General features: G+C 34.1%; 1 protein-coding gene across 1 annotated transcript in view; it reads left to right on the top strand.

Moving 5' to 3' along the window:
• LOC140155282 (uncharacterized) overlaps positions 1–17857 on the top strand; it is a 142774-nt gene that overhangs the window by 32363 nt on the left and 92554 nt on the right. The window contains exons 2-3 of the mRNA XM_072178053.1: positions 5122–5235; positions 9483–9596. Coding sequence (XP_072034154.1) covers positions 5122–5235; positions 9483–9596 — 228 coding nt within the window. The remainder of the gene's footprint in view (positions 1–5121; positions 5236–9482; positions 9597–17857) is intronic.

Raw genomic sequence — 17857 nt, 5'->3', positions numbered from 1 at the left:
GACAGACATCTTATGTATGTTATGGCTTGACAGACACACATATTTTATTTATAACAATTTATCCTCCTTATTGTAATATTTGGACACATTTTTTTCCACAATCAGTTGCTGTAGGTCCTACACCTAAATAACCACAAAATACCTTATGTAATACTTTATAAATTTTATTTGATTGCAGAAAATCATCAAAATTGTGTCTGTCAAATATAACGTCACGCAAGGGCTAGAAAATTAAATTTGTGAAGTAAATGGTCTATAACTTATCTTTCTTTTAGTGTATTATGAACGATATATGTGCATACTATAATTTAAACCTGGTTGGAGACCAAAAGAAAAGAGCTGGAAAAATAATTGTGTGTTACACTTTTATGACACCTTAGCTTATTTTGAGCCATATATATATTATCATTTTTGTGGTGACTGTTTGAAATTGTACTGTGATCTGAATTTTGTATTCCACTTATAAGACTGAAGAGATTTAAAGAAAATTCTTGAGACAGTTTGCATACTTCCATTTTAGTTTTAAGTTGTTTATTTACTGTAAGTACAATTGAGAATTTTACTTGCTTGAAGGTCTCTATGCATAAGTTGAGTTTAAGCAGTTCTTTAAAAGTCAAATAATAATATTTTTCCAACATTAATTGGTGGATGAAGGAGATGTAGGATGGTAGCAAGCTTCATCAAATTGCAAATTAACACATTTTCCGACTAACTGGGAACAAGATTTGGAGAATAAACGAAGAATTGTAATTTTTACTTTCCTCTATCCTAGCTGTCATGGAGGATATTTTTTGAGTAGTGGATAACTACAATAAAATAATGGACCTGCCAATCATTATGACACGATAAAGGACAGTAAAACAACAATTACGTTATTTATTCTCATTCTTGGTCAGTTTAATATTATTTTGCTCACTAAAAACTAAAAATTGTTTATTTAGGACATAATGAAGTTCCAGAATTCCCGCATATTCTAAAATTCTTGGCCGTGAGACATTTTCAAGATTTTCAAATCATTAGATGTTTAATTCTCCGGCAGATCCGTTATGAGCTGTTGTGGCATGTTGGTGAATTCAATGACATGTAATCAAGAGTGTGCGCTCGTTCGATTCAGAACGGTTCTGATTTTTTTCCTCTCCTTTATTACATATTGTAGTGCCAGTTTGCTTCACTTCTTTATTTATTCTACAATGAATCAAACAGACTAGTTTGCAATTTCAGTTTGCGCATACTGCAATCATGTGTGCGTATTATGCACCATGCCTAATAATACAACAGCCTAGTCATAGGACAATGACCCCAGCTACCAATCACTTTATTATACTTTTCATGTTTTTGCCACAGTATCAATACTTTTTGCAACTTTTGTTTTAATATCATGAGTGACCTTGAATTCACAGCCATTTGCTGCCCAATTTGATGAGTGAACGTGACTGTGTGTGAGATATCAGGTCTAGTTTTTCACAGTACCAATAACAACAAAATGCATGTTTTGATAGCTTGAATTTTTGATGTTGACAATAATTGGTGTCAAGAAAAAACAAAAGTTGCACTTTGACAAATGGTGAAATCGGGACAAAAGGCAAATGTGCTCACTAACATTGGCCTGTAATTGTGAGAAAAATGTAAAAAATCTATAAATTAAACTCGGAAAAGTAAGAGAGCAAAGCAGATGATATGCCACATTACCTTACTTTTACCATAGGTATTTCTTTAATCACTGGAAAACTTGTATAGTAATATGCTGTCAATATCATGGTCATTAAACCATGGAGCTTCTGAGATGCTGCTGCTGTCTCTTGTTGGGGGTCTGTCAGTAAAATTAAAAGCAGGCACCTGAACCTAACCGCATTAGAGCTTCACTTTTAATGTATAGTAATGCTTTCTGATTTATATTGATTTGAAAATGGCATATCACATAGTTGAACTAAAAATGTCTGATTTAGACCCAGGTGCCATAAAATGAAGTTATTTCTATTGTCTCGACTCGTATGATTTCATGGATGGTATCCCTTTCCCACCAAATGTAAAAATTTTTTTTTTTTGGTGGCAACATTTTTCACAAATTTGCATTCAATGTTACTGCTTTGTGTTAAGTTAATATTCACAAATGTTATTGCTCCATATAAATGGGACTGCAATGTAACTAATAGATTGATATAAATATAGCATGTATCTAACTGTAGAGTATTTTATAGAATTGATAAACTTAATTACTCACAAAATAACTTTGCTTTTAAATAGATCTCTGCTATCCATTTTGCTATCCAAAAGGTCATCTGTGTTCATGACCAACTTCTTTCCAAATCATTACTCACCATATCACCTTTCATTCATTAGTTATTTTGATTAAGATATCTGCATTAAATGGTTATTGTAGTGTGTAATACAGGCAGCATGGGAAATAAGGTGCCTGCTTCGGTTAAAAGTACTTTTGCACGTAACATAAATGATTTTTTTCATGATTCTTGAAAACTAAGCATGTATGTAAGAATCAGTTCTCTATTTATGACTCTGTCCACACAAGTGTGTTTTCCCCATCGATTATGATCGTGTAACAACCGCATTCCGAAATTAGTATTGTATGTCCGATCAATGTCAGCAGCATGTATGTGCTATAATCATGTTATCATTTGCGAATGATTACATTTCCAGCAATGAGCCAGTTCGTAGCATATGATCTTGTCGTAATTGCCGATTTAAAACTACCTGTGTGTATGCATTTTTGTCATTGTATCATGTTTACTCAATGGACTTCGTAATTGCCTTGGCATTTGTATAACCAGAAGTGATTACGACATGATGGCGAGGTGCTGACCATGTAAACGCACTCTCATCCTTCATTTCTTTATAATCGAGTCATAATCGAGAAATCACAACATGACAATACTATATAGTGGACTGGGTCTATGTCTATAGTACAAAACTGTCAGTAACTACTAGCAGATTACATGTATAAAACTATTAAAGTGTGACAAATTTGCCCACCGCAAAAAGTACTGCTGATGTGGTATAACATATAATGCTAATTAATGTAACCTTTGCTGCAGGAGTGCTCATGACAGATTCCTGTTAAATTTAACCAAATATGCTAAAATTTCAAAACTTCTATATTGTTAATGGCTATATCGTGAACAAATAGGCTCATTATATAACAGCTAACTTTTCCTTTTTTGCTGTGCCACTTGTTAAGACATTTCACAAAACCTTTTAGTTTTACTCAAACTTAGAAAGCCTGTGTAATAGTATTGAACGCAGCATGGTTCAGCAAGAGAAACTAATAATTATAACCATTAGGCCAAAAAAAAAAATTGTTGTGTTGCCCTCAACTGTCCGACCCTAAATCCTGAAAAATCAGGGGTGCAATTTTTTTTTTTTTTTTTTGAATGATGATTTTTACAGATTTGTTCAAAAACTCAATGTTTTTCACTTAAAATTAATATTTTATTGAAAGACTAGTCTTTAATTGATGTTTAAGGGCTGGGGTATGAACGTTTGGACAGTATTTATTTTGGAACATTAGAGCACATCAGACATATCGAATTGCATTCTGAATATGGAGAATGTCATTCTGATATCAAATAATTTTGATTTTTGAAATTAGCAATTTAATACACATTTTATGGCAAATCATTAAAAATTGATATTTTTGATATTTAACAGTACTTGAAGTAAACTTTATAAATCTGATGATTTATACTTAAAGTGTATGTAGGTGGGATGAAAAGCCGACGATCAATTGAAAATTGTGACCTCTCGTATTGAAGATATGGATTTTTTTTTCCCAAAACACCCAAAAAATTAGGTCTTTTGGGAAAAAAATCCATATCTTCAATATGAAAGGTCAAAATTTTCAATTGACCGTCGGCTTTTCCTCCCTGCTACATACACTTTAAGAATATATCATTAGATTTATATAATTTACTTCGAGGACTGTTATATATCAAAATTTGAAAAATATCAAATTTTTATAATTTGTCATAAAATTTGTATTATATTGTGATTTTTAAAAATGAAAATTATTTGATATCAGAAAGACATGCTTCAGTATTCAAAATGCAATTCGATAGGTCTGAGGTGCTCTCATGTCCCACAAAAAATACTGTCGAAACGCAATAAACGCTCATTTTGGATCCCTTAACAGGTATCCAGAAGTCAAAATTGACAAATGTCCCTAATTGAAGAAGCATTATTTAATATTTGAGGGATTTTTAAAAACTGAAGGTTTAGAAGAAAAAAAAAAAAAAAAAAAAAAAAGCCCACCGTCCTACCCAAATTTCCCATTTTCCCACTTGAGGGCAACACAACAATTTTTTTTTGGCCTTATAGTTATACAATAAACCTTTGTATTCATTTTACCATTGAGAGGAGATGTTGTCAACATTTACCTAATTCAAGCATCTAAAAAAAGTTACTTGCACCGTAACATTGCGAATGAGGAAATGTTGGCCCGCATTCTCACCACTCCATATAATATATAATAATATTTACTCCATAATATCCATTATAATTCTTTTTTCTGTGCCCTCTACATGAAGTGATATGGGGCTAAATAGAGCTTCTATTAAAGACCATAGTTTAACCTGGATAAGGGTGCCATTGGAATGGCAGATACATCTACAGCCATCCACCAATTGCCATACTTAATTGATCATCTATGTAGACCTTTTTTAAATAGTTTTCATATTCTATGGTGGTACAGAGTAATATGGTTTTGAGTAAGTATTGATTATCTAACCCTAACCCCTACATTAAGTTTGAAGTTTACTTATCTAACTCGTACCCTACTTTGACCTCCTTTGTACAATGATACACATGAGCATTATTCTTTGTATCTAAGCTCATGCGATAAAGGTCAAAACCGTGAAAGTCTGGGGTGACTGGGTCCAAATAAGTATCAAAATAACCACTTTGTCTGAAAAATTATGATGATGATAAGGATTGCTTTGTATATATTATCACCAACATCATCATCAAAATAATCAGACCTCGAAATGGGAAAGGGCCCTGAACTTTCTGTACACAAAATGCCTTCTGACATCAAAGACCTGGAGCTTATTATTATGGCTTACTTTTTGTAGACCTATTCTATTAAACATATGATTTTGAATTGAATTTCAGATGCTGTAGACTGTAATTCTAACCCATGTGAGAATGGAGGATATTGCTTTGATTTCTTTGGCGAGTTCTTCTGTGTATGTCCAGCCGGTTTCAGTGGCGCTGTATGTGAAATAGGTAAGATTTAGTATTAAATACACGCCGCTACACATCCCCCATCCCATACACAATCCCCACCCACCCCACACACGTGTGGATGGAGGATATTGCTTTGATTTCTTTGGCGAGTTCTTCTGTGTATGTCCAGCAGGTTACAGTGGCGCTATATGTGAAATAGGTAAGATTTAGTATTAAACACACACCGCTACACATCCCCCATCCCACACACATATACACAATCCCCACCCACCTCCACACATGTGTGGATGGAGGATACTGCTTTGATTTCTTTGGCGAGTTTTTCTGTGTATGTCCAGCAGGTTACAGTGGTGCTATATGTGAAATAGGTAAGATTTAGTATTAAACACACACCGCTACACATCCCCCATCCCACACACATATACACAATCCCCACCCACCTCCACACATGTGTGGATGGAGGATACTGCTTTGATTTCTTTGGCGAGTTCTTCTGTGTATGTCCAGTAGGTTACAGTGGTGCTGTATGTGAAATAGGTAAGATTTAGTATTAAACACACACCGCTACACATCCCCCATCCCACACACATATGTGACCCCTCGGCACAACTGAGCCCGGATGTCGCCAGTGCCACTATTGAGATATGCTCCATCGAACTTAACAATAAACATTAGGAAACAAAGGATTTATTGACTGTTTTATTGATTTTTCACTACTTAAATGTCAAGTACTATAGACATGATATACATCATTTTAAAGCTAATTTCAAGCAGAATATTTTGGTTGAATATCTCAAAAATGATGATTGGCGACTTCAGGGCTCAGTTGTGCCGAGGGGTCACATATACACAATCCCCACCCACCCCCACACATGTGTGGATGGAGGATACTGCTTTGATTTCTTTGGCGAGTTCTTCTGTGTATGTCCAGCCGGTTACAGTGGCGCTATATGTGAAATAGGTAAGATTTGCACACACCTGTCCCCTACACATCCCACATTCTACATACACAATCCCCACCCACCTCCACACATGTGTGGATGGAGGATACTGCTTTGATTTTAGGCGAGTTCTTCTGTGTATGTCCAGCAGGTTACAGTGGCGCTATATGTGAAATCGGTAAGATAGTATTCAACACTAAATGCTACATGTGAAGTGAATTACAATTTTCTCAATTAATTTAAAAATGAATTTTTGCCAAAATGTGGTCAAATTGTGGTAACGTGATGTTCGTTGTGTACACACACACACAAAAATCAAGACTTATCTCTGACTTATCTCATGAACTCTTTCTGCTGACATCTCAATACTTTGTGTGCCCACCATCACTGTCTATCACTGCCTGGATTCGTCGCCGCATGCTCTGAACAAGATGTCTTATCTTTCCTTGGTCACAGTACAACACATTTGGCTTGAATAGGAGCTAAGTGCAACTTTCAAAATTCGACTTGAAGCCACGCAAGCCCCCATAACTCGACCAAATGGTATCGTAGAGCAACAAAAGAGGTATCAAAATGCGCAGGAGAAAGATGCGCTTTATATACATAAATTAAGTTTTTGCTATATATTTCAGTTCCCGATATATCTGACCATCTATAATCGTTTCGATACTTTCTGGGTTGAGTTTATTAACTTCCATAATAAATAACACCAGCTCTGACAATACCTGTATCCATGTTTGGATTCCTTTATTTCAAAATTTACCAAGTTTGTTTTGCAACAATCCTTTAACTTAAATTTGAATGAGATAAGATCACACACAGATCGTTGCCAAGATAACTCATTTTGTAACCAAGATAAATTGGTATGAATGAAATAATTCAATATGCAGGAAGCTTTTTTGTTGGGAACAATTATTACAAAATTTAACAAATAAACATGATTAATGTAGGTTAAACTTGACAAGAGCCATTGAACCCAAGTTCATCATGGGATCGGGAAGAGATCTGTTCCCACACTGTGTTCCTAAAACCATGAAGCTAATGACAATAGAGATACACAATACATTATCAGATACATTCATATTGGGGCTCAAGTAATAATATATTGTCAGATCAAATTATTTTACTTCATAATTTGTGACCTGTGAAAACCATGTGAACGTTTTTCGCTGAACAGATGATTTATGATCTTGTTACATTCTTGGCTAATCATGTATGCCACATGTGCATTGTGTTTCTTCCAAAAACAAACATTTTGTTAAAATTGTTTATTTTGGCCAATTTTGTGTGAGTGTCATGGTAAAATACATACATGTGTGCTTCAAATGCCATACATACATCAGTTGCCATAGGTTAAAATGTAAAAAATTCAATACTTTTGTGCAGGTAAAACTAGCTGTTGAGGTTGATCCATGGTAAAATGCTTGTTTTCATCTGCTTGTAAAAAACATTAAGAAAAATTATTTTTCTTTGGCATTTTGTTCAGATCTTACAAAATTGTTGACCTTTTTTAGCAGATATTGCACTATACATTAGTTTTATCTCATTTAGGATTTTTATCAGCCTTTTTCCACCCACCTAATTATAAGATTATCCATCCAAAAGATGGGTGGATGGATCTCTCCACTCTCTAACATTATACCTATATCAGAGTCTTATCTGCCCATTTATATGGTAACTCAAAAATGTATCGAACTAAGAAAAACAGAGCAAATCAGAGAACTTCAATTTCAAAGCTATATCATCAGCCTTGCTACGATAATTGACTAATTATCTCATTTAGGATTTTTATCAGCCTTGTTCAGCCAAAAGTGCCCATCCATAAGATGGGTTGAGGATTTTTTTCACCCACCTACTTTTTAGATTGCCCTTCCACAAGATGGATGGACGGGTCTCTCTACTCCCTGGCTAAACTTGAATAACTATATACAAGTGTATCAGAGTCTTATCGGCCCATTTTTATGGCAACCCAAAATGTATCTAAGAAAATCAGAGCAAATCAGATAACTTCAATTTCAAAGCTATATCATCAGCCTTGCTACGATTATTGCCCAAGTAATTTGATTGTACTTGAAGAACAAAGTACAAAACATGGTTCAAGCATATGCATTTAAATAGATTTATTCACCAATCTTTGCATAAGAACAAATGATAATGAGACAAGGGAATAATCAGAAATAATTAGGTTGATTACATAACTGATGCATGCTTGAACCTTGTTTTGTACTTTATTCTCAAAATTACAAAAAAATTACAGTAGCAGTATGACGATTATGTGATTTCCTCAAAATGATGACTTTTGAGTTACGGTGTAGTGCCATATTACCAGGGTTGCTATCCTCAAGTGGAGTCACGTTGAATTAGAGGGAAAGTGCAATTTGGGAGATCAAATTTCAATTTTTACTTCAGAAGTTTTGAATAGGAAAAGGTTTACTACAGGTGAAATTACCAGAGCAAAACCTGAAAAAAGGAAGGACACAATAAAGTATAAATATTGACATGGCAAATTAATAGATTCAGTCATGTACAGCATTAATATATTGTCACTATAAATAGTTTTTATGGTTGATGAAACACAACAAATAGGTTAGTGATTGGGATTTCAGTACAGTAGGATAGTATACACTATACACATAAGATTTTAAACATGCGTTAAATAGTGAACTCTGCCAAACTTTCTTGTTTTAATCGTAAAAAAATGAACATTGAATAATTTCATTCAGAACTGTTGGAATGTTCAGTGTATATCAATCAATTAATCATAATCTTGTATTGATTTCATTCAAAAATACAACAAATATGATAAATACACATTTGAATGAGGAGATGCTCAAAAGGCCTGAAAATAAACACCACCTTAACATATACAGGCCTAAGTTGCCTAATTTATCTAATAAAAACATGTACTTCCATCACACATACCTTAGGGCCTATACATTGTACATTACATTGTTTGTACACCCCTAAATACATAACAAATAAGCAGGTAAAGAACATGCATATAAAACATTAGTGCAAAACAAATTCAGATTTCATAATAATTGCACAAGAAAGCTGTCATGCTTTGATTATCGTTTAAATGCTAGGAAATCAAAATTGTTGAAAAAAACCCGCAATTGCACCTAAAAAAATGCAATTGTGGCCAAGAATACCATGATTGCCTTTTCTTCAGGTGCTTAGGGGTAACAATGTTTTGAATTGAGAACTTTCGAGCTTTCAGTTAACAGACAACTGGAGAAAGGAAATGATAATTGTTAAATGGAAATAACTGTAGATTATACCTGTAGTTAGTCCAAACTCCGGTCACTTTTTTACAGCATACATTTTCCCTATTATTATTTCTAGATATCAATGAATGTCGAAGCAACCCATGTCTTAATAATGGAGTATGTCGGAATAAGGCCAATGGATACCAATGTGACTGCCCTCATGGATGGGAAGGAATCAACTGCCAGGATCGTAAGTAGTTATTTTTTTACCTATGTAAAAGGCATTTGCACTATGCAGCAATTTGCCCAACCTGAACACCCTGAAATAAATACATGTAGGCTATTTTGTTTGTTTGTACATCCCGGGTGTACAAGTACAAAATATAATATGGTTACTCAAGGGCCAAAGTGTATATAAATTTAAATTAATGGGATCACTTATAGCCACTGAACTGAATTTTTGACTGATACCATGGCTGAACTTTACATTTTTCTAGGAATGATGAGCCTAGACCGTGCGCTTTACAATGATAACAGGTGCAGGTATATATAATATTGTGCCATGGTTTTTGCTTTAGTCAAGCTTCATCGCCTGTGAATATTCCCAAATTAGAATGAACTCACTTCGTACTGTGCAAAGAAATATAAGCAAAAAAATTATCTAGAACACTCAACACCCTGCCTACATGTACCAGAGGAGTGGTTGAATGTATGTAGGTGAGCTACATATTATTTACAAAGATTCAATGGTGGATCTGTGTAACCTATTCAACACATTAAATTAGGCTTAAAATTTGGCCCTGAAATGCTTTTGAAGGGATTAGGGAATTAACTCACTATTTAGTTAATTACTATTATCCGCTTAAGCGGACCCATTCAAGATATTTTAGCCAAATGTCAGTCTCTTTGTATCAAATATAGGACAAGGGCATATAATATAGTAAAAGGGAGATGATATCGAAATCTGAAAATGCAGATCCTATTTTCTACATGTGTATAAGATTGCAGGCATTATTGTATACACTAAAACAGCTCTAAGTATGTGCATTTACACTGATTTTGGCTGTCTGGCCAGTATAAACTAAGGTTTTATCAACTTTGAATTATTTACTGCCTTCATTCATTCTCCACTTCGGCATGTATTTTACAAGAAAAGACTAAACTAGGTTAGTCCATCTTAGTTTAATAGTTTGTCTCAAAGCTCCCACACACATTAGTAAAAATGTCAAAAAGTGTATCCCACATTTTGATAAAAAAAAATTGCCATAAAATGTTAGCTTTTATTATCAAATATGTTCCCTTTTAATTTTGAGCCGAAAAACTTAGGTAAATCAAAGAAAATTGGAATTTACTACCAGCGCCGACGTCGCCAATGTGTACCACTCCGTCGGTTGTGTTACGGTACTATCCTTTGATATGTATATCCGTCCTGCACGCCATGTTATGAACATCGTGTACATGTTCAACTAATATTTCCATCGTAATAGTAAAACGATGGCTCATGCGGTTTATTCAAAATCTTGGATTTTGACAAAACTACAGCACCTATAGCCTTGATTTTTTTACAAGGTACATGTATGTTACATGTAGTTTAATAAAGTACAATATAATCATGTAAAAAACAGAATTGTGAAAAATATTGAGGGTGTCCTCCAGCAAATGTTATAATATGGCTTTAACTTGGAAGTAAAAATTGTAACAAAAATACCCAATAGGTAACTAAATGCCTTCAGACATTGATTTGCCAGATTTAATTTCAAACAAACACAGCCAACTGAATGGAAGGAAGTTCATAGAAAAGTTACCGGTAGTTGTATTCAACCGAGGTGAGATAGAGACAACATTATTTTTCACACTTTCTATTGATGTTCATCACATTTTGTAACCTGATACACAATGCCAAGCTTTAACAGTCTGTGTATAACAGGTGCGATATTTGTTCGAAATCAAACCAAATTGCCCAATTTAAAGTTTCATGATCATAATAAATAAGCTATATGATAAATGCACACATACAAACATGCTTAATAGTAGTAAAATGGTACTTGGGATCGTTCTTCATAGCCTTTAGATGAACCATACAAACTAGGGATTTTGTTACCTGTACATGAGCAATGTTATTGAACTTGTCGGAAATATATGTGTTACTGATACAACTGTTGAGATAATAAGAAGTTAAATCAGGCATGACCATTTTTGTCAATGAAGTCTGGCATTCCTGGTGAGTGAAAAAATAATGTGTTTTTTTTGTATGAAAAAAGTCTCATGCGAACACAATAATTAGCCTAATCAGACAAAATCTTCCTTTCCCCAATTTTATTGTTAATTTATTATCCTTCATTTATTAATTAATACTAGCGGGATGAGTAAATGGGAGCGTTCACTATAAAAGGAAGAATTACTGAACAGGTAGAATCATTTCCGTTTCCATGTTATTTATTTAACCCCGTTCCCATTATTTATGACTATTACGCGCGTATTACGCCCTTTACGCGCGTATTGGCGTAGTTCGCATTACGCACGCGGCGCTGACGCTGCTGCCTGCCAGCTGCAGTTTTTCATAACAAAAACCCCATTTTACCCATATTTTCACTGTTTTTGCAGCCAATTCTTGACCGATTTCAACCAAATAAAGTCCAGTCCATTTCCCGTATATTCCTCGATCTCCCGTATGAATTTGGCGACATTTGGATCGAAACTGACGGAGCCTTTGACATATGCCACATACACACATACAAACATACATACAACATTCCCCTATTTATAGTAAGATTATCAAACTTGGCAGATATCAAAATCTTTCAGTTGCTGTAATAATATTTTTTTTGATGGTGAAAATAATAACAAAATTTAACAAGTTTGAACTTTTCTCTTGGTTAGATATGAAATTCAATTCTACCAAACATTTTATACCTGCATTTAAGCTGGTTTGGCAATATGTATTTTGAGTCACTTTATCAAATGGAGCTAGCTCAGTGTATATCTACATTGTAAGATGATGTCATCAATGTGTGCTACATTTACATGTACCTAAATAAATGACTGTTCTACCCAAGATGGTATCATCAAATTATCTGAGCTATACCTTAGTCTGCACTATTTCATAAACCCTACCTAAGATGACTTCATCAATGAGTGCTATCTCCTTTAAGATGATTTCATCAATGAGTGTTGTCTGTCTACCTAAGATGACTTTATCAATGAGTGCTATCTACCTAAGATGATTTCATCAATGAGTGCTATCTACCTAAGATGACTTTATCAATGAGTGCTATCTCCTTAAAGATGATTTCACCAATAAGTGTTGTCTACCTAGATCACTTCATCAATGGCCAACCTAGATAACTTCATCAATGAGTGTTGTTCTACCGATGACTTCATCAATGAGTGCTATCTACCTAAGATGACTTCATCAATGAGTGTTGTCTGTCTACCTAAGATGACTTCATCAATGAGTGCTATCTACCTAAGATGACTTCATCAATGAGTGCTATCTACCTAAGATGAATTCATCAATGAGTGTTGTCTGTCTACCTAAGATGACTTCATCAATGAGTGCTATCTACCTAAGATGACTTCATCAATGAGTGCTATCTACCTAAGATGACTTCATCAATGAGTGTTGTCTGTCTACCTAAGATGACTTCATCAATGAGTGCTATCTACCTAAGATGACTTTATCAATGAGTGCTATCTCCTTAAGATGATTTCACCAATAAGTGTTGTCTACCCAGATCACTTCATCAATGGCCAACCTAGATAACTTCATCAATGAGTGTTGTCTACCTAGGATGACTTCATCAATGAGTGCTATCTACCTAAGATGAATTCATCAATGAGTGTTGTCTGTCTACCTAAGATGACTTCATCAATGAGTGCTATCTACCTAAGATGACTTCATCAATGAGTGCTATCTACCTAAGATGACTTCATCAATGAGTGCTATCTACCTAAGATGACTTCATCAATGAGTGTTGTCTGTCTACCTAAGATGACTTCATCAATGAGTGCTATCTACCTAAGATGACTTCATCAATGAGTGCTATCTGGCTCAAAATAAGCTAAGGTGTCATAAAAGTGTAACACACAATTATTTTTCCAGCTCTTTTCTTTTGGTCTCCAACCAGGTTTAAATTATAGTATGCACATATATCGTTCATAATACACTAAAAGAAAGATAAGTTATAGACCATTTACTTCACAAATTTAATTTTCTAGCCCTTTGCGTACGTTATATTTGACAGACACAATTTTGATGATTTTCTGCAATCAAATAAAAATTTATAAAGTATTACATAAGGTATTTTGTGGTTATTTAGGTGTAGGACCTACAGCAACTGATTGTGGAAAAAAATGTGTCCAAATATTACAATAAGGAGGATAAATTGTTATAAATAAAATATGTGTGTCTGTCAAGCCATAACATACGCAAGATGTCTGTCAAATGTAACATACAGAATAATAATTTGGCAAAAACAGTAGTTCAAGATGGGAAATTGAATAAAGATCACATGCAGTTTATAAATCACATGTTTTAAAACACTTTTATAAACTCTAAACTATCATCATAATGTGAACATCAAGTGATTTTTAATTTTTTTTAACGTATTATGTATGTTACTTTTGACAGACACATACAAATCTTATGTATGTTACTTATGCGTACAAATGTTTGACAGACAACACTTAACAATGGATTGTGTCATCAAAAAGCTTCTCCTCACAAAGTGATAGTGCCACAAAGCTAGGTGGAGCTAAATGCTATGTCATGTAGCATAATTAGCTGTATCACCCTAGTTTAGCAGGAATTACAGCACCGTCTTGCGTATGTTACTATTTGACAGACATTTCAAGAAAAATTTTAAAATTGTTATATGTTCAAAAAAGATGGCAGCCACTTACAAATTGATTATAATATGGAGAAATGAAGTTATTTACAATAGATTTACCCTTTAGTTTATGCTTCAAGTCTTTGTTTATAAAAAACTGAGGGACTTCAAAATCAATCAAAAGTTTGACAGACAATAGTAACATACGCAAGGCAAACTTTTAAATCCTTTTTTTGATCTGTTAACTTATAATTCATAATGCCTCTTTCTGTTTTTTTGATTGGTTTACTGCACCATTTTGGGAAACAGGTCACATGAATTTCTATAAGGATCCATAAAAAAATTAAAATCTGTTGAAAAAAGGCATCTCTTGGCATGTTACAAATAAAAGTGTAAAAATAGGCATTTTTACAGCTATTTTTTTATTTTTTTTATTATTTAGAGTGAAAGGATTTTACTTAAATTGTGTATGCTATGTCTTTACTACCTAAACTTGCCACTAAACTAGCAAATATTCCATTTCTATAATTATTATTTTAAAAAAAAGATGTCAAAATATATGGCTATAATATGACACCTTAGCATATTTTGAGCCATCTACCTAAGATGACTTCATCAATGAGTGTTGTCTGTCTACCTAAGATGACTTCATCAATGAGTGCTATCTACCTAAGATGACTTTATCAATGAGTGCTATCTCCTTAAGATGATTTCACCAATAAGTGTTGTCTACCTAGATCACTTCATCAATGGCCAACCTAGATAACTTCATCAATGAGTGTTGTCTACCTAGGATGACTTCATCAATGAGTGCTATCTACCTAAGATGACTTCATCAATGAGTGTTGTCTGTCTACCTAAGATGACTTCATCAATGAGTGCTATCTACCTAAGATGACTTCATCAATGAGTGCTATCTACCTAAGATGAATTCATCAATGAATGTTGTCTACCTAAGATGAATCATCAATTAGTGCTATCTACCTAAGATGACTTCATCAATGAGTGTTATCTACCAAGATGACTTCATCAATGAGTGTCGTCTACCTAGGATTACTTCATCAATGAGTGCTATCTACCTAAGATGACTTCATCAATGAGTGCTATCTACCTAAGATGACTTCATCAATATGAGTGTTGTCTACCTAGGATGACTTCATCAATGAGTGCTATCTACCTAAGATGACTTTATCAATGAGTGCTATCTACCTAAGATGACTTCATCAATGAGTGCCATCTACCTAAGATGACATCATCAATGAGTGTTGTCTACCTAGGGTGACTTCATCAATGAGTGCTATCTACCTAAGATGACTTCATCAATGAGTGCTATCTACCTAAGATGACTGCATCAATGAGTGCTATCTACCTAAGATGACTTCATCAATGAGTGCTATCTACCTAAGATGACTTCATCAATGAGTGCTATCTACCGAAAATGACTTCATCAATGAGTGTTGTCTACCTAAGATGACTTCATCAATGAGTGCCATCTACCTAAGATGACTTCATCATATCAATGAGTGCCATCTACCCTAAGATGACTTCATCAACGAGTGCTGTATACCTAAGATGACTTCATCAATAAGTGTTACCTACCTGAGATGGCTTCATTAGTGAGAGGTCTACATAAAATGACTTCATCAAAGAGCGATATCAGCCTATGATGACTTCATCAAGAGCGCTATCTACCTATGATGACTTTGTCAATGAGTACTGTCTACCTAAGATGACTTCATCAAAGAGAATTGTTTACTGAAGGTGCCTTCATCAATAAGTTGACTCTCTGCTTAATGTAAACACCCCTCGTCAGAAAATAATGTATGTCAATTCCTGATCACAATATGAATTTAATGTCGAACTTCTCTCTGTGTAAACAGGGTCTATGGCATCATCAGTAGTTGCTGTCTACCCAAGATAACTTGATCAGAGAGAGTTTCACAACCTTGAGTTGACTTGTCCAATGAGTGCTATCAACCTTTAGTTGACTTCATTAGTGCTTGATTGATTGATTAACCTAAAGTTGACTTCATCAGTAAAGGCTATCAACCTAAGAGTAAAAAATGATCACAGTGTTCAACAATTGCTACTTTCCTAAAGATAATGTCATCAATTGGTTCATTAGAATGTAGGTTATATAACAACATAACATGAGACTATGTGTACTTAAGAAAACCTGAACCGGATGCTTAGCTACCGGAATTATCACCTTAAACAGTAAATTCAACATTCTATTTCTTATTGTATATGGTGGAATACGTAATCAATCATGCTTGATAAACTTAAACTTGCTCATATGAAGGAAATACTAATAAGCTGACATGTTTATTCTTGTTGACTTTAAAAACAAAAAACAAATATATTTCCCACTGGAACCACCTACCTGTTTCATGGATTTGTTGTTTTCATACCAATAACAAATATTGTTGAAACACTAAATTTCATTGAACCAAACCTAGAATTCACAGCCAAATGGATTCATTCATGTATTATATTATGTTTATGGTTTATGAAGGTTGACTGAGTTTGTGTGAAATAACTGATAACATTAATTATCTATATCAATATAACTTTTTATAAGCATTATTGTTTATGTTGGCAAGTAAGCTGTATTGATGTTGAAAAGTATTCTGAACTCAAGATAGTGTACATGTATATACCCCTTTCCTTATTATTTTCTTTATATTTTTTCGTTAAATATTTATTTGCTCATTTACATATGATTTGTATTTGATTATCATTCTAATATTTTCAAATATGATAAAAAGCAAGAATTTAACACAATGCTAAACATTACAATAATCATAATGTACAAGGACACCAGATCATTATCAACTTGTGATTATGTTGTGCAGGGTGCGTAACCCCATTACTTACTTTACAAGTACAATCAAATGAAATTACACTGTACACAAAATAGATTAAATGGAATTGAGCTGAATTTGCAATGCATAATGAAAAACATAAGGTAATACCGCACATTAAATTGAACCACAGGCATTTGATGATTATATTCATACATTGCACAATTTGTTTGACTTGATAAAACCACAACAAATACACAAGGTTTTGTAGACATGTTGCGTGGTCTGTTGCGATTTCTGTGATTGAGTCAATTAGTCCTTTAACCCATCATAAGTTCAAACGCATCAACACTCTTCCATAGAATACAATGTATGTACATATGTACCAGGGTTGGATCCAGGAATTTTTGATAGAGGGGGGCCTTTTGGTCGATGACTAAAAATGGTGTTAAGGGGTTACCCCTCTAAAACTCAACGGTTTTGGCCCATTGTTTGCTCTTCATGGCCGAATTTGTTCATTTTTAAAAAATTTCTTTCATTTTTTGTATTTTAAGTTAGGCCGGTGCCCGTTGCTAGTCAAAAAATAGAGGGCGGCCCCCCTAAATCCGCCCCTGTGTACCATGGGTTTGGACTTACTAATGGGTTCAAAAGGCAAGTCAGATAACAGGAGTCATATGTCTTTTTCAGTTTTAGCTATTGAACTAAAAACCAGTAGTGTAAGCCCTTCTAAATATTAATACATTGATGTGATAGGAAATGAGTCAAGAAAGCCAATAATATATATCCAATAGGTCTTGTGGTTCTTGAGTTTAAAGGCCAATAACATATCAAAACAAAATCATGCACATGGGGTGGAAATGACTCCCTTATAGTTATAT

The sequence above is a fragment of the Amphiura filiformis genome, chromosome 1 (genome assembly GCF_039555335.1).
Source record: "Amphiura filiformis chromosome 1, Afil_fr2py, whole genome shotgun sequence".
Taxonomy (NCBI): domain Eukaryota; kingdom Metazoa; phylum Echinodermata; class Ophiuroidea; order Amphilepidida; family Amphiuridae; genus Amphiura; species Amphiura filiformis.
This window is presented reverse-complemented; position numbering and strand designations above follow the sequence as displayed.